Source organism: Xiphophorus couchianus, chromosome 18, assembly GCF_001444195.1.
Source record: "Xiphophorus couchianus chromosome 18, X_couchianus-1.0, whole genome shotgun sequence".
NCBI classification, from domain to species: domain Eukaryota; kingdom Metazoa; phylum Chordata; class Actinopteri; order Cyprinodontiformes; family Poeciliidae; genus Xiphophorus; species Xiphophorus couchianus.
The window spans coordinates 27,719,659-27,745,771 of NC_040245.1; the positions used below are offsets into that span (position 1 = coordinate 27,719,659).

At 39.4% G+C, this 26,113-nt stretch overlaps 1 protein-coding gene across 1 annotated transcript; it reads right to left on the minus strand.

The window, feature by feature from the left end:
- Window positions 1-3,881: 3,881 nt before the first annotated feature.
- Window positions 3,882-25,811, minus strand: tada2a (transcriptional adaptor 2A). The gene is made up of 15 exons (XM_027999201.1): window positions 25,655-25,811; window positions 25,088-25,194; window positions 24,466-24,525; window positions 24,255-24,346; window positions 22,786-22,943; window positions 21,175-21,263; window positions 20,929-21,001; window positions 20,783-20,846; window positions 18,672-18,715; window positions 12,643-12,753; window positions 10,586-10,657; window positions 9,076-9,208; window positions 8,691-8,734; window positions 7,426-7,505; window positions 3,882-4,611 (listed from the first exon to the last, which is right to left on the minus strand). The coding sequence occupies exons 1-15, from the start codon at window positions 25,677-25,679 to the stop codon at window positions 4,426-4,428; spliced, it is 1,338 nt and encodes a 445-aa protein (XP_027855002.1). The 5' UTR covers window positions 25,680-25,811; the 3' UTR covers window positions 3,882-4,425.
- Window positions 25,812-26,113: the final 302 nt, after the last annotated feature.

The following is a 26,113-nucleotide window of genomic DNA, read 5'->3' on the forward strand; positions in this document are numbered from 1 at the left end:
TTTAAAGTGTAGAGGCAGCTGCTGAAAAAACAAGGCTGAAAATTAAGAAAAAACTGAACTACATGAAGTGCATAGAGGTTGATACATCATACATATTAATTTTACTGTACTATTTCTGCAATACAGTACTTATGAGCACATCTATTCACTGCTAATTTAATCTGCAGACAGGGCAGGCCCAAGGCAAAAGCAAACTAAGCAGCTGCTTAGGGCCCCAGGGACACTAAGGGGCCCCCTGGGAGGAGCTAATTTTTTTTTTTTTTGTAATAATTTCTGTCATTATATCAAAAACGCACAATTTCAATATTAAGTGATTTGTTTTTACAATAATATTTATTTGATAATGTATGCAGAAATCATTATTTTATGGATAAAAAAAATAATAAAAATTGTTCCCTGGGCAAAATTGCTCCCGTGGTAAACGTAGGAACCGCAGGCTTCGCCAGTAACGAGCTGCCATGTGGTGAGCAGAAAGCATCTGAACGTCCAAAGCTCCGGTCAGAAGATAAGTTAGCAAAACAATGTCTCAAAAAGGACTTGTCCTTTGGGGAGGGAGAAAAGAGGAAGAATATAAAAAAGCCAAGATAAAGGTTTGTTTTAATGAGCCTTGGTAATGTAATGAAATGTAAAAGATTTGTAAAGCTACTAATAGAAAATTAGCTTGATAGCGACCTGGAGCGGTCCAGTTCAACAGCCAAACATTTATGCTAGAGTCTTTGTGTGAAACTGAGTTTAAACTTTAAATGAGTTGATTCTCATGGTTGGTTCTGTATATTTCTGAGGTATTTTGGCTTCAAAACGCAGCGCTTGATAAAGTTTGATAATTAAAACTTCTCAATGGTTGACATTGTCTAGCAAAATGTTTTTACGTCAGGCTAATTAGCTGCTACATCGATGAGCTGCTCTAAGCTGTAGTTGGGGATTTGCTGTTTGCTGCTGAGCAAAATCATTTTGTGAAAAAAAGAGAGCGAGAAAAAAAATTTTATTCAGAAAATGTCCAAAAGTCAAAAAATGTTTAACTTTTGAAATTCAGAAATTTCTGTAACATCTCAATGTTGAGATTAAGATGCTTAATCTTAATGTTTAAGCATTAAGATTAAATGCTTAAACATTCCTGGCATTTCCACGCTTTTTGGTGGAAATTTACTCATTGTTTTCCTATCTACACTGGTCTTAATACGTCCTCATAGAGATATGATGCTGAGCCATTTTAATATATCAAATTTTAGTCTGTAATGTGAGGCTCATATCTGTAGAAAAGTTAGTCTGAGGAATTCTTAATTATTTTTCATTATTGACTTTCTCATCTCATATTTTGAAGGAGGAATTATGTGATCTTGTATATTTAAACAAGATCAATTTACAGATCAATTATTCCCTGCTAATTCAGCAAAGTAAGCAAAACATAAAATAAGTGTGAAGGATCAGTTTTTAAAGAAATTAACATAAAAATCTAACTTTCTACAATTTTCAGACTTCTAGGGGAACTTTTAAATTCATTCTGAGATCCCTGTTAAATAAAAATGGGGATTTGATACAGTGGTTTGATTTAAAATCTCCAAACCTCCTGAAAACATATGCACAGTCATCACATAACCACAACAGAGGTAACAAAAGATGCTTTCTTTGGTCAAAATCAGGTAATCACCACAATACAGCTTTGCAAAGTCACTCAGGTTTCCACTGGCTTTTAAGATTTCTGTGGTTTGTCGCTCTGGATTATCCTGAAACGGAAATTTGGAAAAAAAGAAATGTTCCTATTTCTATTCTATTTCTATTAAGCTGAACCTTTGAAAAGGAAAAGAAAAAAACGACACAAAAACTCTGACGAGCAAAAATCGAAATACAAAAGCAACAGGAACCTGCAGCATCTGGGGACAGAGACGTCACCGGGTTTACATCGCCCAATCAGACGACAGATACTGTCTAACTACTGAAGGAACACAAAAAATCTGATGACAGGATGTTTGCACATGTATGGCTTCACTTGTGATCATTGCATAAAATAACAAAAACTTTCAGTTGAACAAACTACGTTTTGAAGAGGACTTATTAACTAACCATATGCTATTAATCTAAGAGCTTTCTCAAATGTTAAAATTATGTTAAAAAATAAAAAACAACTCAATTCATACTTAAAGGATAAAATGACATAAAATTGACAGGCATTTAGAGAAGACAGCCGCACAGCATGACCTTAAAAACATCCATGTTGATGATACAGGTCTAATAAAAAGAGGACAGCATCATCACTGCGTTATGTCTTCATGCTTATTGTTGCGTTGGGATTACATCTGCACCCAGTGTGTATAAATTAGTCCTTCTTGAACAGGATTTAGTGCGCTACAACAAGTGAAGAGGAGTATATTGAATGAGCTAGTGACAGGCTTTTCCTCCAGAGGGGACTGCATTGATTTTGAAAGTGCTCCATATTTAACGCTGGCCAGTTGGGGAAGGAACAAAAGTTCATGTACTGGAGGAGCAAACAAAACAAACACGATTTTAAACTTGTGCAACTTCAGGCGTTAAAAACAGAGAGAGAAAACCTGATTAGTTTGCTCTGACTAGCAGGAAAAGAAAGAAACAATCTCCCTCTGCTGATGCCTGTTTATTCTGGAGAGTTAATTTAATAAGACGCACAGAGGCATAAATACATTTCTTCTCCTTCACATCTTCTCCTACTTCTGCATTTCACTACTCCAGGATCAGGCTGCCTTCCTCCTCGGTCGTCTTATTATCAGAGGTTGAATCCGCCATCATAATCAGATTCAGGCTCTCAGCTGTGATAAGCCAGTAGGAGGCCGGCGGTCTCCTCACTGCCTGCGTCACAGTTTGTTCCCCCCCACGTCACACGGCAGATCAAGACACTCTGTCAGAGACGAACATTATTCAGCTCCTTTTAGCAGGAATCGGGCAGAAGTTAAGGACTAAACACAACAGCCCAGCTCCAAATGAAGTGGCTGTTTTTTAATAGAAAATATGAAAAATGTTAGATATTAGGTTATTAAAACTAATGGAGGGAGTCGATTGATTTTTTTTTAATTGGGTGAATTGCAGTGTCTGTAATTAATCGCAATCAATTGAAAAATGTATTGCAATATGACAAAACTAGCAATATTTTCTTAAGTCTTCCTGCTGCTAAGTTATTAGGGGAAAAAAAGATGAATTCAAGAACAAAAATAATTATTGTTTTTAAGCCCCTAATCATTCGTAACTTCTTGTAAGAACTGTTTTTTTTTTTTTTCGGACTGCGGATGCTGGCATTAGAGTTGGGGACGTCTTGGTTTGCTGCGCCATGGTTAGCATTAGATGCTATTTTAGCCTTGATTAGCTCCTTTTACCACAACAACAGGATAATCCAGCGTCCCAGCAGATGGTTTTTGACACAGAAATCCCCACTGGGCCAAGAGAAGCTACTTTGTCGTCCGTCGTCGTTATTTGTGGATCCCGCTTGTGCGTATTTACGGGTGTACGAGAAATGCGCAACAAAGTGTCCGAAACCTTTTTCTTTTGTAAAGAAACTTTGACTGTTTGAGGGCGTGTTGTGGTGGCGCAGGGGGTTAACACGCCCCACGTTTGGAGGCCTTAGTCCTTGTCGCGGGTTCGACTCCCGGTCCCGGCGACCTTTGCTGCATGTCCTTGCCTTCTTTCCTGTCTGCCTACTGTCACAAAAAATGCGAGCCACTAGCGCCGCAAAAACTCTTCGGGGAAAAAAAATTTTTTTTGACTGTTTAAAATCTACAAAATTGAATTCATTTCAATTTTGCAAAAGCAAAAAAAAAGGTCAACTCTGACATTTAGCCCTAAAATGTCACAGTTGAAGCTAGTTATTAAATATGGCGATGAAAGAATTTAAGTAGTTTTTCAATTCACATTCAAATTCAATTCAATTTTTTTTATTTTATTTTCAGTAAAGATTTATGCGGACAGAAGACAAAGTTAAAATTTCATGTTTTTTTTCAAAATCTTTTCCTCAATTAAAATAAATAAGACATTTTCTTAATTGAGGAACTTTATGCTCACAAACATGGTAACCTGAGCGTTCCGGCCGCTGACTCTTACAGAGCGATCCATGGTTCCAGGAGGCACATTATTGTCCTTACCTGGTAGCCTATGTTGGTATTACAAAGCCCTGGATCCGACTCTCGTTTTTGTGACCATTTTGAAATGATTTGCTTTGAAAAACAATGGAAAGGACTATTTTGATTTAATCATCAAAATTATGTTTCACCAAGATATATTTATCAGCCAATCTGACAAGAAATAAGTCATTAAAACAGGAGCCAGTCAGACACAGAATAACACAAACACGTCATTTTACTATGTGTAAAAACTGACGACCACGACATGACAACACTTGGAAAATAAAAACACTTTTAAAAACACTGTCAGTCTGAGGAGGATTACAGTAGAATGAACCTCTGACTACGCCTTGGTGATGTATCCCTCTTTGATGAGGAAGTCGTAGATTTTGCGCGTCTTGTTGACGTCGATCTTGATCAGCGCTCGGGCCTGCGCCAGCCGCAGCCCGCCCTGCCGCCTGCACTCGTTGAGTAAAGCCTGCTTGTACTCCAGGTAGGCCCCCGGCACCAGCCGCACCACCTGGCACAGCTACGCAAACGCACGGGAAGAAAGAAAACGTGTGTTTTTATGGCTGCCGCACGCATCAGGAAGACTAACCTTGCAGGAAGTTTATTGAGATCCAGTTTTAGTTGATCAAAACTACAAAAGCAAAGAGCGAAGGGAGTCTTTCTGCAGTAAATTAGGGATTATTTTAGTAATCTATTATTCTGACGTTTAATCAATTAATCAGATAAAACACTGGAACATTTTCCCAACATTTTCATGCAACATCTTAAGATTTATTTTATATAATATTAGTTTTAATGAGAAAACAAACATTTGACTGCCTACAATGCAATGACAGCTTTCGTTTAGTGGATTCGAAACAATGAAGCTAAAACTGTTTTGGGTAAAACTTGTTTACAGAAAAGGTGTTTTTATCTTAAATGAAAAATGTATTTATGTTTTGTGTATACATATGTTTATATATACAGTATGTGTACATTTGTTGGTACAATTACTGCTCTGAGTGTGTTCTTTCAGCAAATGGCCTTTTTTAGAGTCTGTATGCTCCAGTTAACGACTAATCGATTCTTAAATTAGATGGGGATTATTTTAATCATCGATTAATCTCAGTCGTTACAGCCATACAGTAAATTCCCAGTAAAACTCAGGTATAAAAAACAAAGCGCTTACATCATACGAAGTCTGACAAGATCTTTAAAATCAACATGTGGCCACGTGATAAATCGCAATAAACGGTGGATCGGTTCCCTCCATATCTTGGCAATCTAACTGAACTCCAGAGGATGTTCAGGCCTTTAGAGATTTATTTGTAACCATTCCCTGACTCATACTTTTCAATAATCTTTTCTCTGATTTGCTTGGAGTGTTATGTCTTTATGTTGCGAATACTGATTAACCAGTGAATTTTACCTTCCAGACACAGGTGTCTTTACACACACGCAGTGCACTCAGGTGACCTCTATCCAACCACCACTAATTGACTGGACCTCTGTTGAATTAGGTCTGTCACTTTAAAAAGGCTGAACATTTATGCAGTCACTAATTCCATATTACATGGTTATGTTAGTCCTTATTTTGCACAAATTTTTAATGAAATGTTATGTTGACAAAATTTCTTTTGTTAATATTTTGTCAAAAAAAGCCAAAGTTTTATTAAGGCCCATTTTCTAAAAACAGTGACTAGAAACAATAACTGCTGAATTTAAGCACCAGTTGGATAACAAATATATAAAAATTCTCAACTTAAACTTAATTAACTTAATTTCTTTCATACCGCAGCACACTGTAAAAAATGCATCTTTTGGATATAAGATTAAAGAAAACTAGAACATTTCTGAAGAAATTTAAACGGGGCCTGCCAAAGTGTGCCAGTCGGTTGGAAACCAGCGTTCTGATGCTAAAAATTAGCATCCATGCTAAAGTAACCTGCAATGTAATCAATAGCATGTGGAGAGTCACAAACATGTTGAGAAACATGGACTTATGCCATTCAGTTTGTTAAAATTAGTGTATAAACTAAAATTAGCCAAATTGCTAACATTAGCGTAAATGCTGTCAGTAGCATGTGGAGATTCACTAGCATGTTGTCTTACATTGACTCACTCCATTCAGTGTGCAAAACATGGCTAATAAATAAATAAAATAGCTAGAAACCTTATTTTAGGGGAAAGGCTAATGCTAATGTTTGTGCTAATGCTAAGTCACTGCATTCGGATTTTTACTTCTGCAAAAGTAAAAATCAGATGCTTACTTCGTGGCACTTGCTTACCAGAAAACGCGCTCATCTCTTAGCAATAGATTAGCAACAAATATTATTATTGTTCTAAAAACATAAGATTTCTTCTCCTCTTTTGAAATACTACTTATCTTATCTTAACAAGAATTATGCAGTCGGTTCATTTTTCAGAAAAGTGAAAAAGTTTTTTTTTGTTGTTGTTGCTGAAATGCCTTACTTTGCAAGGCATTTCGATGCTCTCTTATGCATTGCTATGGCAGGCCCCAATGAACTAAATTTAAAAACACTGTTATGAAACTAACTGAGGTATAAGTTAAAGATCCACAGAGAGTCACTGAGAAATAAACAGTCAGGCAGCATCAGGCAGGAAGTTCGGCCCTACAGGCTGCTTCTGCGACAGAACAAAACTTTCTAACCTTTCTAACACCCGACTGCAGATGAGCCGGAGATGAAATCACTGAGATTAACACTTGGGTTTCGGGTGACCATGGCAACAAATAACTTGGGAGTTCTTACAGCAAATGTTCCCGAGCAACACAATAGCAGCCTCGGGTTGGTTAACTGAATAATGAAGCTACTTGTTAATTTTTACAGGAGCTTTGAAAGCATGAATACACTGAGGTTAAACAGTCTGATGCTCAGAGATGTTTCCTGATAAAGAGAAAGCTGAATCTTTATCTCCTTCAAGTCTCACATAAAGGGAGTCTCACATTTCTTTCTTCTGAGTTAAATCTTGTCTTTCTTTAGAGGCTAGGAAAAGATGTGCTACTTTTATCCGGTGATCCGCGGAGGTCATGGTCACTCCTGGAAAAATGCTGCGCTAATCTCTTATGATTGCCAGATCAAGTTTTATGGAAATTTAGTGGTAAACCTTTGGCTTAGATCATTAGAAAACAGTGAGCAGTCTCCTTTCTGCCTATGAACACACACGGGTCGGACTTGGCAGCTTTTGTCAAAGTTTCTCCTGTACGTATCCACAAAAACACATTGCAAATTTTGGCATAAAACAATGCAAATGCATCTGAAGCAGGTGGGTTTTAAAAATCACGGAAAAGGCCTCAGACACTGGACGCCTGTGTGTGAGGCTGTCATGGCCGTACCTCCTTCTCACGCTCGTCGAGCTTCTCTGTCCCTGGAAGTCCGGTCAGGTTGAGAGGAGGCGCGCTCCGCCTGCCTGTTGCTGAGCAGCAGACATGTAATAACGTTTAAAACACTCAGTTCACACGGCAACGCTGCTTTAAACATCAGACTGTTAACTGTCAGGGGAACAAAACGTTACAAAGCGTGAAATGGCTCAGTAGCACAGCTGACTGTGTTAAAAATAATAATTTCTTAACTTGTGATTTTCTCCACTGACTTAATGCGATGAAATTAAGGCTTACTGTTTTCTAAAATGTTCAGTTTCACAATATGCTACTGTAATAAAATATGACTTATCTTAACAGGAGGTGTGAAGGGCTCTGTAAACCTACCACAGAGCTTAGCTTAGCTTAGCATGGTGTAGTGTAGTATATGTCTAGTGTAGTGTAGCACAGCATAGTTTAGCATTATATACCAAAGTATAATATAGTAGAACATAGCCTGACACAGCACAGTATTGTCTACTGTAGGTTAGCAAAGCATAGCATAATATAGTTAAGTATAATGTAGCACAGCATAGTACAGAATAGTGCAGTGCAGCACAGTATAGTCTAGCACAGTACAGTATAATATGGTATAGTATAGTACAGTTTAGTATAGTTTAGCATAGAATAAAACATCATAGTATTGTATAGCATAACATAATGTAGTGAAGAATATTATATAACAACATGGAAAAACATAGTATAGTCTAGGAAAGCCAGGTATAGCAGACTATACTAGTCCAGAGTATACTAAATTACTATATACTGTATATCTGCTATATACATATAACTTATAGTATATCCTATATGTTTAGCATATACTGAACATATACTATGGAATAACAGTGTAGCAGTGCAGTGCAGCATAGCATAGCAAAGCATATTATAGCACAATATAGCATTGTATGTCATAGTATATAGCATACTTTAGCAATAGTTTCATATAGTCTAGTAGAGTCTTGAATAGATCTATAATACTGCAGCACCATCTGGGAAATTCTGTATCACTTAAATAAAACTAAAGGTCTGGAAACATGAGAGTTTTGCCAACTCCTGCACATGCAGAGATGTAGGAGTGTCCATTTAAAGCTCTGGGAGCAAAGAGAACCGATGCCATTTTAAACGAGAGAAAGAGCAGAATAAATATGCTCGCGAAACTGTGTTTTTGAGAAAAGGAGAAAAGCTCTATTGTTACGGCTGAGCCCTGCAGCCAGAGGAAGACTAGGAGAGAAACTTCCTACCTGACACCGTGATTGTTGTGACAGCTGGAGTGACGCCAGCATCTCTGTAACAAAGAGGAGAAAGAAAAAGCCTCATCATCTCTGCTGCTGTGTTTATGCAGACACACATCCCACTTTTACGCAGCCGCTCTGTTCACTACTCTCACTCCAGAATGTCATCCAAAAAGAAAAAAAAAAGATGAGTCATTCCGTTTGAGAGTTTTTATTTAGAGGTGGAAGTTGGACGACAGCCAGTGGAAAAGACGACGATGAAAGAAAAGAAAACAAAACAAAACCAGAGTGGCACGTGTTGAAATGGCAGCACACGCTAATGTAGGAATGTAGGAATGGGGTTTATTGTAGCGTAGCGTAACACGCAGATCGCGCGAACCCTTCGGACGCTCACATGGCCGCCTGCTTGCTGAGCCACTGCTGACACGCTCTGCCGTCCTGGATGTACTGCAGAACGTCATTCAGCATGGTCCTCTTCCTCCGCTCGTCCTCACGCATCCTCTTCACTCGCTCGTACACCTTGGCACCTGATGGACGGAAAACGTACGAGGAAATGTTCAAATGCGGAGCCACAGCAAGCCGGTACCTGCTGTAGACAACAATGGAAAGCAGTGCAACGCATTGTCATACGGGTTAATGCAACAATAACCAGCAAAGGACCTGCCGCCTTAAATGTTTTCGGTTTGTTTTTATTCAATATATACGTTTCAGTCATTTTTAACCTTTCTTAACGCAAGTAAAAAAAAAAAAATGAAAAGAAAAAAACACAATGCTGAAAAGAAAAACAAAAGAAGCAAAAGCAAAAAAGGCCTAGCACAGAAATAAATATTTAAATTCCTGCCAATGCACGGACACAAAGCGTAGATTGAAAAAAGTGTAAGCTTATTATACCATCGCTTTTTTACATGTACAGCATCATTAGGTCTGTCACAATAACATTTTGCTGGACAATAAACTGTCTCAATAATTATTGCGATAAACGATAATATTTTTTCCTTTGAGGCGATTTTAAGTAATGTGCCAACAATAGGGTAGCAATGAAAGTTCAAGACTAATAAATTTTAGTTTTGTAAAAGACACTAAACATTTGTACTGAAAGATGTTTTACATATCCTAGGTAAAACATGAGAACCAAAATCAATAAATAAAAACAGAAATGAAAAACATAAAATGGACTGCCATGTGTCTGTCAACAAAACTGCCATTCAAAAAATATCAGTTATCAAAATGGAAATTATTGAGCTCATTTTAACTCTTCATGTGGTTAATTGATTAATTTCTTTTTGCGACAGGTCAATCATCATCAAAGTCAAAAATCTTTCCTGTACACTTTTCTAAAACATATTTCCAAAGAATTCCAGCTGAACCTGGAGACAAACTAAATGTTAAAGGAAGATTAAGAAAAATGACTGAATTTCATCTAAACTTAAGGTCCCGTCTGTAATATTTCCTCTTGAAGACAAAGTTTGACCTTTGGATTGTAGACGATTATGTTATTGCTTCAGCAGTGAAGGCAGCTTTTTCATAACTGAGGCAATTTCCTAACATTTATCGGTAAAGTCGGGCAAAGATTTAAGAAACCTTTCTCTTCTAGAGAGTAAAATTGTGTTGTTAGAGTACAGAGATTCTTGGATATCCAGATATTCTCAGCTCATCTTTCCTAAATAGCCACAATTATAAAACTACACATAACTTTTGATATTTATGTTGGAAAATTCCTTTGTATTCAGAGAATGTGTCTGCAATTGTTGTAGAAATCCCATCTTTCTGGCACATTTCCCCAGAGTGCAGGGAAGTTTACAAAAATGTGTCCAGTGTCCTGAATATGAGAACCATAAACAAACACTCAGGTTTATACTTGACGTTTTTGGTCCCAAAAAGTGAAAATATCAAACTCCACTCACTGCAGAAGGACTTGATTCCTGCCTTCCTGTATTCCTGCAGCCTGCGGATCTCTCTCCTCAGCTCGAACTCAACTGTGAAGAGAAAGAGTTGAAGGTCGCTGAATGCACATCTGCACAGACTGATTCATAAACATAACAGTAGATGCCCATTCAGAGCCGCAGACTGTTTGAAAGGAGCCTCCAGACACTCTGGCGGACGCAAAAATCGAGTTTAGTCCTTCAGATGGCTGAATAAATACAATAAAAGTCGGATTTTTATACAAGTTCAAGTCAGGACAGATTTTATTTTCTCTTTAACCATAAAAAAAAGCAAAAGTATAAAGTAAAACAAAGTGATAATCATCAGGACTACGGTGCTACAGTCAGAAGCTGAGTCTTCATTACAAATGTGCGCAAAACTTTGACGATATTCGGCTGAAGTTAAAATGACACAATTTTGCAATTGTGTTTTCATTAAATAAGAAACATTTATTTTTAAAAATCACACGTGAATAAACTGGTTCACATGATAAGTCAGTAAAAAAAACATGCCGTGCCATCATCCTCCAACTGCTTCCTGTCGTCGTCTTCTTTGCGGTTTGTGCCAGTGGCAACACCTGGTTGTTGATCACATGACTCGCGTGATCCAAAAACAGTGTTTCCATCGGAGTTTTGCGAAATAAACCAATTTTGATATGGCCTCATCTTGACACCAAAACCTTTTATAGGGAAATGATTTTTTTCCAAAATTGCTGTATTTCCATGATGTGAATTTATTTTCTTACTGTTAAATTGAGCCATTATGTGGCTAATGGAAACGCAGCTAGAGGAACAAACAACAAAAATATTTGCCAAGCGCTCCAATTGTCATCATACCTCTGTACTGTACATGCCTCCAGAAACCAAGGAAATATTCTAAGCCTCAAGAAAGGCTTAGAATGCTTCCTCGAGTATTCTAAGCCTGGCGGGCTACTTAATTTGCCCCCACCAGGCTAAGTGCTGTCTGTTTATTTTAAATAGTTTTTTATACACCAAGCATCCCTACCACCAAACACAGCAGCTTTTCTGGGGAAACCCTGAAATGTAATCTGGGTTTCTAAGTTGGCTTCTGAGGAATGGCTCCTTCCTGTAGCAGCAGCTTTTCAGCCCATGTGGGTACAGGACTCATTTCAATGGTGAGAACATTATTTTAAGATTTATAGAAGGTATTTGCCTTTTCCTCTCAGGGTGAAGGGCACATCTTCCATCAAACAAGTTCATCCATCCAGATCCGAAACGGTAAAATGGCTGGGCAAAAAGGGATGTGTGTATTTATGCTTCAGGTGACAACAAACATACAAGAATGGGGATCAGCAGAAAAGAGTTTTCTGGTGTTGCTCAATGATGAAAATGACAACTCAGCGTCTACCAATGCAGGAATGGAAATAAGGCCCTTTTCTTAAAATATATTTTTCTGAAAATTGTTAGAACAAAGAGCCAGTCAGCTCTCAAGTACTTCCAGTCAGTTTCAAGCATGCAACACCTGCTGCAGACAGAGACGCCTTCACACACTCACACACATCCTGTTCTCTACGATCAGCAGAGACACAGGGACGTTTCAGAGCCAACGCTGTGTGTAAAAGCTTGAGCAGGAACGGCAGATCATGCCACACCAGACACCATCGCTGCTGTGTTAGATGTCACGCCTTCCATTACTGAACGCCAACATGCCTCCAGAAAGCAGGTGTGTGTTCAGGCAACACCACGTCATCCCTGGTTGGGTTCACCGTGAACGAATAAGGGCGAGATGACGTCCTAAAGCGCGACATCTGGGGCAACAGGTATAGAAATGTGTGTCTTCTAAATAAATTTGAATCTTGTAAAATCCAATTAAAAACTTCAGAAAGACGAAACATTTCAAAAGATTAAATAAAATAAGAAAAATATCCACACACTTTCTGAAAACAGAAAGCAGTAATGTCACTTTGTCTTCCCACCGGGATTAAAAGTCAGAAAGCCAGGTTACTCAGACTGGCTCGATCTTGGTGAATAAACTCTGTGCATGTTCTCAGGTGAACGCGCCAGGGGCAGATACTGACGTGCGTGGCTTTCGATGAATTTGTCGTGTTCGGTCGGTCCGACCACTCTGGCGAACCGCCTCATGACCTCATACAGCTCCTGCACCTCTTTCGGGTAACACCGCTCCAACACTAACAGGAGAGAGAGAGAGAAGAGAGGACAGGAATGAGTGGGCAGCAGATCCAGGAGAATATAACTCAGAAACATGAAAGAAGCGATCCGCCTCCTCAGGAGCAGTTTATGACTTCTGCTGCTTCAGCTGGAAAGTCATTTAGTTTGTGAGTTAATGGACAGAGAACAAACCTGTTACATTAATGTCACTCAATGGCTTTTAGTGATGCACTTAACCACTGTTTTTCTAAAGTATGAAAGAAACTTCAAGCTGCAGCACGTAACTTTTATTAAAAAGCGTTGGTTTTTTTTACACATTTGTTTAAACTGTCGCTATGTTTTAACACTATGAGACAGATAATCTGTGAAAAGATCGAGGTCCTCCAATTCCTCCCTGAGCTGCTATTGCCATTAGCAGAAATGCATCCCTACTGATCAGAAATAGCCAATCAGAGACGACCCAGATTGGCAGGAGGCCTGGGGTGGCCTGCCAATCAGGGTCCTGCCCTGCTCAATGTGCTAATAGAGAAACCACTGACTGTTCCAGGAAAACCATTTTTCTGCCGTCATTGTGGTCATGCTAACTAGCCTTAGCAAACACGACAGGCTCTGCAGTGGGGGAGGAGCTGTAGCGTAGCAGAGAGCAAAGACGGAAGGTGAGAGCAGCACATACACGAGAGTGATTGACAGCACTAAGACCCTCCTCCTGGCTCTGATTGGTTGTTTCTGAAGTTGTGGTTGTTTTGAAGCAATCCGATTGGCTGATATAGGTTCTAGCTGTGCGCTACACTGCCCCCCATGGGTCTGGCATGTTTTATACAACGCTCAGGGGCGGATTTGTGCACAGTGATTCGTGGTCCGTTTATGCAATTTTCCCATCGCCATTTCCACCTATTCATGCTCAACACGGGAGACGGCAGAACGAAAACACCTTCCCGACCTTTTATCCTGGGCTTGTGAAACGATTCGGCGTCGCAGTGAACGGGGTCAATGGAGGTCCAGCTACTTTTTAAACCACAGGTTTTGTTTAGGAATCAAAGTATGACTTCAAGAGACCCGGTGGGTCGATTTAGAACATTGGCGGGGGGGATACACGCTCATGATCAGAATAAAACCCTGCCTGTGCGCCGCGGCTGCACCTGTTATCACCACCGCTCTGTGCAGACGGGGCTGATATGATCTCCTGAGGCGGCTGCAGGGAACGAATTCTCTCCCTGCAGCCGAATGGATCCTCACTTCTCATCCAAAACCACTGATTACACAAAAAGCTATTAACACTCAGGGTGTCTTTACACAGCTCAGCTTGCGTAATACAGTCAATACAAAGATCTTTAATTGTCAACACTATGTATGAGTTTGCCTCTCAGAGCTCTCAATCTGGAGAGGGGAAATATTGAAATCACTAATCTGGTAACATTTCAAGCTGATTATAACTTTAACACACACACACAAAAAAAACAGCATCAGTAACTGCTTGATAAAGCTAGATTTTAAATCCTCCTCTTCTATTAATTTTTTGGGAATGTGAGAGGTGACGTTATTAGAACATATTAATTTCTGAGGTGTACCGTTTCTGATCCGCTACGGGAAAAAACGGATGAGCTGAGCCAGGCGGCTGGGAGTGACCAGCTGCACTGAAGCTGATTACGAGTCTTCGCTTTAAAACTGCACCTGCACTGCAAAAACACACAATCTTACCAAGCAAATTTGGTCTAATTTCTAAAGCAAATACGCCTAGAATAAGACAAAACTAACTTACAAGTAACTTTTCAGCAAGACAGTGAAACTTTTTTTTATGTCAAAAATTCAATAGTAGGGGCGTGCCGTGGTGGCGTAGCAGTTAGCGCGACCCGTATTTGAAGGCCCTGAGTCCTCAACGCGGCCGTCGCGGGTTCGACTCCCGGACCCGACGACATTTGCCACATGTCTTCCCCGTTTCCTGTCAGCCAACTATCATATAAGGGACACTAGAGCCCACAAGAAGACCCCCTGGAGGGGTAAAAAAAAAAAAAAAATCAATAGTATTTATGAATAAATATTAGGTCCGTTGGAGATAATTTCACTTATAATAACATGGGAAAATGTTTTGTTATATATAATTTATCAATGGAAGTAGTATAGAGCCCCAGGTCCCAAAAAAACAAGAAATGCTGGTTTTGGGTTATGGGTTAGGTTTAGGACTAAGATGTGAATTCAGTTTAGGTTGGGCTTAGGGTTAGGTATGTACTGGTAATGGTTTTGGGTAAGGGTTAGTTTAGAGAAATGTATTGAAAATGAATGGAAGTCAATGCAAAGTCCTTGAGAATATAGAAAGATACTGTGTGTTTGTGTGCGTGCGTGTGTGTGTGGGGGTGTACTTGTGTATCTAGTCTTCTTAAGACAATTTCTGGCATATTCACTGACCTTCTGAAGACTGATGTCCTTATGGGGACCAAAGCTTGGCCCTAATAGGGTATACTCCTTGTTCAGGGTTACCTTAGAGGTAAATTAGAGGTGAATTAAGTTAGAGTTAGGGTCAGGAATAGACTAGTACTGGTGAGGGTTAGGAAAAATGTCTGGTTTAGGTATAAATGAAGGACATATAATGAGTGGAAGTCGATGCAAAGTCCTCATATGTGTAGAAATACAAACTTATGTGTTTGTGTGTGTGTTAGCAATGGTAGAAATCCTGTAAGAGGATACAAAGGTTGTCCTAATGCTAGGTTAACTTAAAAATACAGCAATAAAAATAATATAGAAACACTTGCCTGTAGTGCTTTAGATTGAAACATGTATGGGTTAGATTTGCTTGGTCAAGAACCAGACCTAAATCTAGCTGAGAGTCTGTGGCAGTAGCTGAGAGATGATAACATCCACTGATTCTCTCCAACCAATCAGACTGAACTTGAGATTTTATTGCCAAAAAACATGAGCAAAAATCCCCGAAAGGCTGCCACTGGAACCAAAGGTGCTTCTACAAGCTTCTGATCTTAAGGCGATATAAATGTGCGCCACATTTATTAGTTTCCAGCTTAGAATTTTTTTAACACTTTGTGATGTTTCTCTTCTACTTTTCAATTTGTGGTGGCCTATCACATAAAACCATGAAAATCAAAACTGAACACATTGAGGTTTATGGTTGTGACAAAGCAAAACGCAACAAAGTTTCAGGGGGATAAATAAGTTTATAAGAAACTGTATATATTCAAGATTTACAACTCATTCAATAACCTAAATAAACAAAATTTTCGATTTCTTATCCATTGCAGAGGAAGAATCTCAAACTCATACGCAATAAAACATTCAGCAGCCTTGCTGCATGAAAACAGAAACTCATCTCTTTTCTGCATGATTTGCCAGAGCGACGCGCCGCTGGTGAGTGTTCACACATTTAACTCCCTTGAACACGGAAACACACTCCGAGACTTGTTGTGTTCGCCTGAAAGCTTCGGCTGCGTTGCCGAGTAACAAGACGAGTGTCGGAGCCCGGGAGGAGAGGCTTCTTTTGTGGGTTTAGACTGCGGCGTGTGAGAGCGCTAATTAACAGCTGCCGTCTCCGGCTGAGCCTATGAAGTCGTGCACCTAACCAAACACCGGACACACACACACCTACACACACACCAAAGGGAGGAGACCAGAACTCCAAACTGGGCCCAAACAACCAACGACAAGCGGACCGACGGGTCGCCAGAGTCGCCACCACTCCCATGATCGCATGTGACAGACGCTTGAACGCGCACGCATACACACGCGCTCTTTGACAGTCTCCATGGCAACCGGTGTGCAGCTCCAGTTTGAGTTGGCTTTTGTCTTGAAAAGGCTGCAGAGATAAGGCAGCAGAGGCTAACCGGTGGGCTGAAGGGAAACGTCAATAAAAGATGAGGGGGAACTGTTCCGACTCCCGAACCGGGAGCGGGCTCCGCGGAGCAACACGTGGCGAGGCGGCTCGGCGAGGAAAGTTACGAGGCACTATAACCGGACAAAATCCTTTCGCGGCGCAAGCTCGCCATAAAAATCTAAACTCATCTGCTCCCTCCCCGCAAGGAATTATATCGCTGAACCCGGTGAAATCCAACCTGTGACAGGTGGAGGATGCGGCCGTCTCTGCAGCAACGCCCTTCAAAACAGGGGAGTGAGGTTACGCCCAACTCCCGCAGCCCATACTGACAGGAAGACTCACACGTTTTTCTGTTTCTTTAAAAAACATATATCATATTTTATGTTTGAAGTGTGAACATAGCTGTAATTCTTTGTAGCTAGTGAAGGTTTTACTACGGTGGCCGACAGGTGCAAATGCGCAGCAAAAGAGAAAACATGCAAACAAAAAAAAAACACGCGCATAAATTAAATGCGGCAAGCAAAAAGCGAATAAAATGCAACAAACAAAAAGAGAGACGCAAACAAAAAAGAAAACACCCCCGAATGAAATGCAGCAAACAAAAAGTGTTGAAAACGGAAGTGCTCCAGACCACTAGGGGGAGTCAAAGAAAATAGTATTCATTTCTATGGGACCAGATGCAAGATTCAGAGAAAGAAATTTGAAAGAATTTAAAGGTACGTATAACTATATTTCTTTTCAGAAATATAGTTATACGTACTATATAACTATATTTAGTACGTATAAATACTATACGTACTTATATTATAAAAAGATACGCCGTCTTTTATAATATTATAGAATAACAGAATAATTTATGGGTAGCGTGATAGACTTTGTGTCAGTCATACCGTTCTGGGCTCGGTCTCGATTTTCTTTGACTCCCCCTAGTGGTCTGGAGCACTTCCGTTTTCAACACTTTTTGTTTGCTGCATTTCATTCGGGGGTGTTTTCTTTTTTGTTTGCTGCATTTCATTCGGGGGTGTTTTCTTTTTTGTTTGCTGCATTTTGTTCGCTTTTTGCTTGCCGCATTTAATTTGTGCGCGTGTTCTTTTTTTGTTTGCATGTTTTCTCTTTTGCTGCGCATTTGCACCTGTCGGCCACCGTATTTTACTCATCCATTATGACAGAACCGATGTGCAGAATGTATTCATGGTACAAAACAGGGAACGACGAAGTTAAAGCACAAAATGTTCTCCTGTTGATGACATAAAAACAACAGAGCTATCAGGTTTCAGATTCTCCTTTTTGTTTCTGTATTTGGTAGTTTAAGTACGCTCAACTCAAGATGGATGTCAAAATCGTAATAATTTACACAGTTTTTAAAAGTGATAATATATTTGAAGATGCAGAAGGTAACTTTTGTAAAAAAAATAATAAATAAATTTAATATGTGTGTTAAAACTGTCATTATGTTGTTATAGCACATTATGATCATAGGCAACCAATCAGAGCGGGGAGGGAGGAGGGTCTTAGCGCTGTCAATCAAGCTGATCTATGCAATGCAGGAAGCCTCCCCCTTGCTGAGATTAATCTCAGAAATTTTCTAGAAAAGAAAAGGAAATTCTGAGAGCAAAGAGCTGAAAATTTTCTACATTTGAAACTGAGTGAATTTCCAAGTGAAAAAATTTTGACAAGAATTTGACAAGCTCAAAAAATGACCAAGTTCTTTCTAGGAAATATGTTAAATAAATCCCAAAGTTTCAGAGTTTGTTTTGGGAAAATTACCTCCCTTTTTTTTCTTGTGTCTATGATGGCCCTAATATGCTGTCTGGCCATTTCCATCATTTAGACAGAAAAACACTAATCTTAGCTCTTTAAGTTAAAAACGTTCCTCTCTAGTCTTTTTTAAAGAAATTGGACGGAAACATTTATTTCCGTATTTATCCAAGCTCAGATACAACTAAAAATAATGTAAACAGTCCAGGACCTTAAAAGACAAATGAAGGTTATTACAGCACAGTTTTGTTTGCACACATCCTCCAGAAAGCAGAGCAGCGATTTGGCTGCCAGGTATGAAATGTCTGGCCAAGCCGTTGTGAATGACTCAGCAGAGCTAATGAGTTTCTGAAGGGAACTCACTCTGGAATTTGCGCAGGTTGATCAAACCGTGGTCTCGAATGATCCTGAAAGAGACGAACAGAGCGGTTCAGAAAAACGATCCTTTGATTGCTGAAGCAAACCTGCAAGAAATGGAATCCACTTAGGTGTAACTTTATCTCAGTATAAATATCAAATAAACTCCCAATAAAGCTGTCTTTTTATGCCAATCCTAAATCACTCTTTGGTCAGTTTGTCTATCCTGAACCTGAGAGACGAACTCTTCAAACCCAAGATCTGGAAGGCGGCCAAAAACACACCAGGACTACAATTATTAACACTTATTGGTGAGCTATGTTCAAAATGAGCAGTTGAACTTCGGGATGAATCGGGCGATACAGGAAACCGTGGCATCAGCGTCGCCGATTCCTGGAAAGCGAAACAAGGCTACTGCTTTTTAAAGCCGCCTAAGGTCGGTTTCTACCAAACAGAATTCAATGCTCTTAGGGCCGGAGAAAGCTCACAAATGTGAGTTCTGATGTTCTGAAGCTCAAGGTCTGATCTTACAATCCTGTCTGACAACTTAGCAGAGATAAAATAGGAGCCTGGCTGCTCGAGGTGGCTGCGAAACGCTTTGCGAGCCTTGAATGCCGTTCCACGGAGTTCAGGGAGCAGAAACTCGTTGAAGTTGACTGTGATGGATGCGAGGCGCAGTGTGTAGTGACAAAGAGTGACAGCTGGCAGGATAACAACAGAAAATTTATTTTCCTCCTAAAAGAAAAAATAATGTTAAAGAACACCTATTATGCTTCCTTAAAAACAAGTGAAGAGATGTGCATGGGTTCTACAAAACATGTACATTACATTTCTTACACAAACTCATCCTCAGTTAATGAAATGTCGCCTGGTCAGGTCTGCCTGTTTGGAGCTATGTTCAAAATGAGCTGTTTTAAGGTTCGGTCGCTTTTGTGCAAATAAGCGGCTTCTGGCCACGCCCCCAAACTCATGTTACACTATGTACATGTAATAATGGGTGTGAACAGATGTGCAATTGTACAACAGTGCATCTTTGACCCCCCGAGTCAGAAACGTTTGCACTAACGTTTGTGCAGCAAAAGTTTCTGCTTGTGCCGCCATCATCTTAACGATGTTAATTAAAGTTTCCAGAGGTCAAAGGTCAACCAGCCAGCCCAAATTTACAAAATCAAATGAAATATGGCGCCAATCAAGTGTGCTACATTTGTGCAGCAAAAATGTCCATTTGTGCCGTTGTAATTTTTAAGATATCATAAAAAAAACTTTTCTGTGGGTTATCAGAGATCAATAATATTATTCAATTTTGCTATTTTTGTGCAGCTCATTGCCACCTCTGGAAACTTTTTTTTTTAAATCTAAAAAAATATAATGACACAACTGAAAATCTTATTTTAGTTTTATTGTCATCTTATGATGATCATTTAAATGTTCAGTTTTCTTAGTTTGGCCAACGCTACAAAGAGCTTAGTAGCAAATACTAAAAAAGACACCCACACACACACACAAAACACTTAATTAATCAAATATTTATGTGATGATTGGAACAACTAAAGTGGAATGAGTAAATCTGCTAGAATTTCATGTGAATGGTGTCTAAGATAGAGGACAAAATGCAGAGAAACAAAAAGACCAAAAGTGAGGACGCCGCTTTCTGTAAATCGGATTGGATGGATGGATTAAAAAACATTTTTTATTTCTTTCCTGCTGGGAGAACGGGCATGTTGTCAAACAGGCTGGCATTCACATGTTAGAGAAAAGAACAAATGCATATCTAAATATATTCATGGAGTGAACAGACACCCTGCGGCTTGTAAATTCAATTCTGAAAGACCAAATGCACGGCAGCAAATAAATCGGCTTAAAGTTAGCAACCCGTTCAGTGATAATCCCATCTCGGCTTTTGACAAAACACCAAACAATGTTATAAATACATCCGTCCAGTGAAATGCTAGATGCTAAGTAAGCAGAGAGCTGCTGGAATTACTGTTTGTAACCCAGTGTAGAAAACAGCAGGGCAATGAATACAGAAGCTTCTGACGCCATCTGCTGAAAAACTGAGACCACTGCACGCTACTGTCTGCATTTCCACATCGAATGAAATAAAAACAAACACCTACTTCTTTCTTCTTTGTCTCTCTTTTAATCTCGAATGATATATATCGACGACTGCGAGCTTGAGAGCTGTGAAAGAAGCAGAAAGTTAAAGTAGAAGGTGCAAATCAGACAACATGATTTAAAAAATTAAGAAATAAAGTAGCCGCACCGTGCAGTATATCTGAGTCATCGTCCACAAAGTCAATGTCTTTCAGATCCCATTCTGCGTAGTTGTCGAACTCCTAGGAGAGAGATACAAATGGCGTCAGGCTCTGCTGAGGTTGCTATGACGACTCGCTGCCGGGTGACAACCCAAGGTGTGAGTCACTATTTTCATTAACATTTACTGCCGAGCCCTCTGGTGGCCGTTTGACTGATTTACTCGTCCGGACAGGTGAAGTCAGCTCAACCTCACCTCCATGAAGTCCGCCCTGGCTGGCATGTACCCTGCCATGTCCCGAGACAGAACCGAGTCAAAGGTCGGCCGGGGGGGGTCGTCGGAGGCTGTGGGGTCAGAGGAATACATGTAAGAACCAAAAATGCTTCAGTGGTTTGTGATTATTTACATTCTGGGATGGACTTTAGAAAGGGCTCACATGGGCAGTAGCCCAGGGCATCATTTTTGGGGGGTGGCCGCACCATTTAAAAAAATTTTTTTTAAATGAATGCAGATATTGTTATATCAAGTGAGATGTAATAATATTTGGGGGGTTTTATGAATATAAACAATACTCAGGTGTCTGAAAATTATGAAATTATAGTCTCTTTTTTGGGGCCAAAATCTACCATTTTCAGTAGGTATCATCAGGTCATGACCATTTATGTACAGCACTACCTATTAATATACTGTTATTTGCTAATATACGGTATTAGCAAACAAATTTTTCTTTAGTTGATAGGGCACCAATAAACTAAATAATTTCCATCCCAGGGGCCAAAATCCTTCTAAATCCTGCCCTGTTCATGTTACAAAATCTGATCATCTAGTCGTCGTAAGCAGAAAAATGTTTATAGAAAAGGTGTGGCAGTCGGAGATTTTAGGCCTATTCTTATGTTCATATTTTATTATTAATATTACTAATTTCTGTTATTAGTATCATTACAAATTTTCTTTTGGCTTTCCTGAATACTCATAATTGACGCTGATATTATCCAACTTTCCAACGAAGCATTTTTTTTAATTGTAAAAGCAGTGCTCAATTTCAATCAAAGTTCAAAGTAAAAATTTAATGGAAAAAGCTCAAATTTAATTTAATTCACAAAAATATTTTACAAAATGAAGCCATGGGGATTTTACACAGTTTAACAAAAAAAAATTAGCCATAGCTTATAGAGATGCATCAATCATTCAGCCAACGCTCAAAATCTGTCAGTTTCAATCAGTAGGTCAAATATTAAACGTTTGTGTTTTACTATTTATATGTTTGACTTTTCAACAAACGACAAAAGCCTGTTGCTTTCTCCTCCACTGCAATAAAACGGCAATTTAAAAGCTTTTTTTTTTTTGGGCATTTGCAGCACATCGCCTCTGGATGGAAATTTGTAAAATGTAGTCTTACAAAATCTAAACTGGAATAACCTACAATAAATACAGATGGTTTAATCAATAGTGTGTTTGCTAAAATAAAAAAGAGGATATCAAGAATAGGAACCACAGGGAGTTTAATGATCAATAATTTGGATTAAAAACTTGAAAATACATGTAGCAAAAGTCAAGTAAAGCTTTTTATTGAAATGTAAATGAAAGTAAAAAGCATGTTTCTCAAAAAAATTGTTTTGAATCTTATATAGGACGGAAGATAAAGTCTAGAATTGAAAAACATTTTCCACGCTTCACTTAGAAAATTCTCACGTTTTATTAATTCCTATAATTTATAAAGCTACCTTGAAACACCGTGTCAGACTAATCTCATTAACCATCATTTTAAAAGAAAATTAAGAAAATAATCGGCATATTGTGTCTCTTTCGAAGGGTTTTGTGTTCCGTTGTGAGAGAAAATGAAAATAAATCATGGAAACGGCTTACGTTTGAAAGGAATGGCTCCGTCTGCATAGCAAGAGTCCTTTGCTCTCCGCAGGCTGAGCAGGGTGGAGGAGAAGAGCGGGTTATTGATGAAATTCTTCATGTAGTGGCTCTCGCATTCTTCTTTGGTTTTAGTGCGCATCTGATATGCTACGTCCTGCCTGGAGAAGCGAGAAAAACACAAAGATTCATCCATCGGCTCCGCCGCCGACGGTTAGTCCAGATTTATGAACGGGTCACAACGGGTTGACGGGTTTAGGAAACAGAGCGTTTAAAATACTGTTTTTATTTAGTGTGTTTAATTTAAGAGTAGGATTCAACAAGATTGCATTCGAACAACTAAAAACCAGTCAGGGTGTTTGAATTGCTTGTATAGTACGAGGTGGGTTCCTTCGAGTTATGAAGATTCCCGCAGGCTAATATTTCAGGAATTTTTAAAGCGGCAATATTATGTGTTTTTCATCCACACAGAGCCATTTTATAGCTCAATTAAGCAACTGTGTTAGCTTCAGTTGAATATATCAAATATGAATTAAAAGAAATTTGATTTTGTAACTTAATGCCTTGAAATTGGGCCTCTGTCTCTTTAAAAACTTTTTCTAAAACTCCGCCTTCAGGAAGTCATCACAACATGGCTCCTCTATTCACCTTTTAGCAACGTTTTTACCAGCGTTGCACTGAGAAGCAGCTCCTACAATGAACTCAGCAGGTGTTTGCTAATTGCTGCTGGCTAGTCTGAAGGAGCTGAGTGGAGGAGTCATGCGGGGAGGGAGGGCTGCTCTGCGAGGCGAAAGTCCCGAAACTTTGAAACTGCAGCTCGGAGGAGGAGCTGCACCTTGAAGGCGGAGGTAGGGAAACCCAGGTGTTTTCCACAACTGAATGGTTGCCATGGAGATTAAAGGATTTCTTAAACATGCAGGAAAGACTTAAGGCAACACTCTGGGTATGTTTTTGATGAAGAAATATCATTAAAACATGATGTTCTTCTTTTGTTTCTTGAAGATTTTCACCTCTCATCCAAAAGTCTAAACATTTGAACAAAAATAACCCATCACAAGAGATGTACTGGATGGAAAAATAAGTGGATCAGTAGACAAACAAATGGATGGAAGCTATTGTTTTCTAGCTGGAAACAATAAGTGACACAACAACCTGTGGTGGAAGAAAATTTCCTCACAGACCAAGACATCACACTCATTAAAGCATCACAAACTGAACTCATTCAGCCGAGAGTGTTCCTGTCTCCCCGCAAGGCCGACTGCTCAGCTTCGTGCTTCGTGTTGCGCTCTGAGCTACGACGCAAACGTTTAATATTTAACCTGAGAGCAAACAGCAGCGGTGTGATGAAGAGCTTCAACCCTGAGGCCGTGAAACCCAGAAACAAACCTTGAAACCTTAAATAAATGACACCAAAGAGTGTGGCACAGGGAAAACAATCAGGCCTTATCAAATCACAGTGAGGAAGTGCCCACCAGTTCCCAAAGCCACAGTCCATGACCGCCTCCAGCAGCGCCATCTCCTCCTGCGCTGTCCAGCCCGGCTCCAGAACCGGGAAGTCCGATGTCTGCAAAGTGGGGAAGTAGAGTAACACATCTCAGAGGACTGTGTGTGTGTGTGTGTGTGTATGTGGGGGCAGAAGGGTTGGGGGTTTGCAACATGGTGAAATAAAAGAAAAATACTCACCATGATTTCATATTTGTGATCACTCTGATGTTTTTTGTACTCAAATCCCCTGGTGAAACACTGAAAGAGATCCACACGATTAGACTGACTGAAGTCACTCTGACTTCCTACTGAAACGACTTTTAAAACCAGGAAGAGATTCTCCTGTAGGAATAATATCTTTAAAAATGGGCAAGATGAAAATGCTATGATCTTGCCAAGATGCGTTTGTCCACAAAATGTACGTGTGCTAAGAGATGAAAACTGACACAATGATGCAAAAAAAAAAAGGAAAGAAAAGAAACATTCTCCTCATTTCCCCCCCAAGCTGTTGACCATTTCTACATTATGCGATTGAAAGTTATTAAAGAGCCACTTCTGGAGCCACAGGCTGCAGACCCCCATTCCCGAAGCTTCATCTCAGTCCAGAGATATTTTAGGAGTGCTGAGGAGCCAACGACGTGCTTATCTCTTTCATGCATAACACACAGGTTAATTTTAGCAACCAACACCAAACTCGACCAAAATCAAGTGCAGAAAAGTGCAAAAACAACAAGCATAAGAGAAGATAAATTTTACCATCCCCTATAACTGGGTTCAGTCAGAGGTCTGCTGATGAGCCACATGTTTGTTATTAACTCACCTGGAGGCAGAGCAGAAACGGAGCTGGTCCACATTCTGCACACTTGATGTAAGGCTCAGTTAGATACGAAGAGCATCCTCTGCAGGGCGGCTTGTCAAAGGGATCATCTGCAAAATTACAGGCGTTCAAATATCATGGTTACGGTTTACTTACTAATTATAGACTGTAGAACACGGATACATATAAAATATAATCATTAAATAAATATTCTCCAGTCAGTCAGAATTACAAAGGGGTTTAATTTAGGCTATAAAATAACATTTGGCTGCAAATTGTAAAGCTAGCTAATGTTTGTATTTAGTTCCTTATAATTAGCTTCAGGTTTGCGTCTGTATCGCTGCTTAACTGGTGTCGAATATCTTCAGCAATGCCGAAATGTGTGCTGACATATTTTAAGGTTTTGAATGAAACATTTCATGCGCTTTCTTCATCTACGAATGCTAAGGTTAGCTTGGCTAGCAACATAGAGAAAAAACCTAGCTAGAAAAAAATACCAAAAACACGTAGACAGTGGAGGAGCAGCTGCTGGATTTAATTCGCTGTCTATGTGTTTTTACAGACACTTACTTGTAAACGATGCTAGACAGTCCATTTTAGTATGAGTTTTGGAGAGAAAAAACTAAATAAAAACAAAACCCCGAATTGAGGTCAGGATTTGATCTATTTCTCGGAGCTCAAGTCAAAGCTAATCGAGTGCAGATGATTCGATGCGCAGAATGTGGGAAACAGGAGTCCCAAGATTTTTAAGAATATTTTTAACATGTAGGTCGAATGGACGTCGCTGAGTGCATAAAACATTATGTTTATGCATGCGCAGTACATTTAGATCCATATATAAAAGGAAACGATTCCTAAACTTGTAACTAACAAAATTGTTTTAAATTTTCATTTTTTGCTTACAGCTCACGACACATATAAATTGCGTGATAAGCACTGGGTTTATTAGTTTATGTTGATATATATATATGGGGGGGGCGTGGGTGTGTGTAAAATTGTTTCTTGTTATTTTGTGATTTTATTTTTATT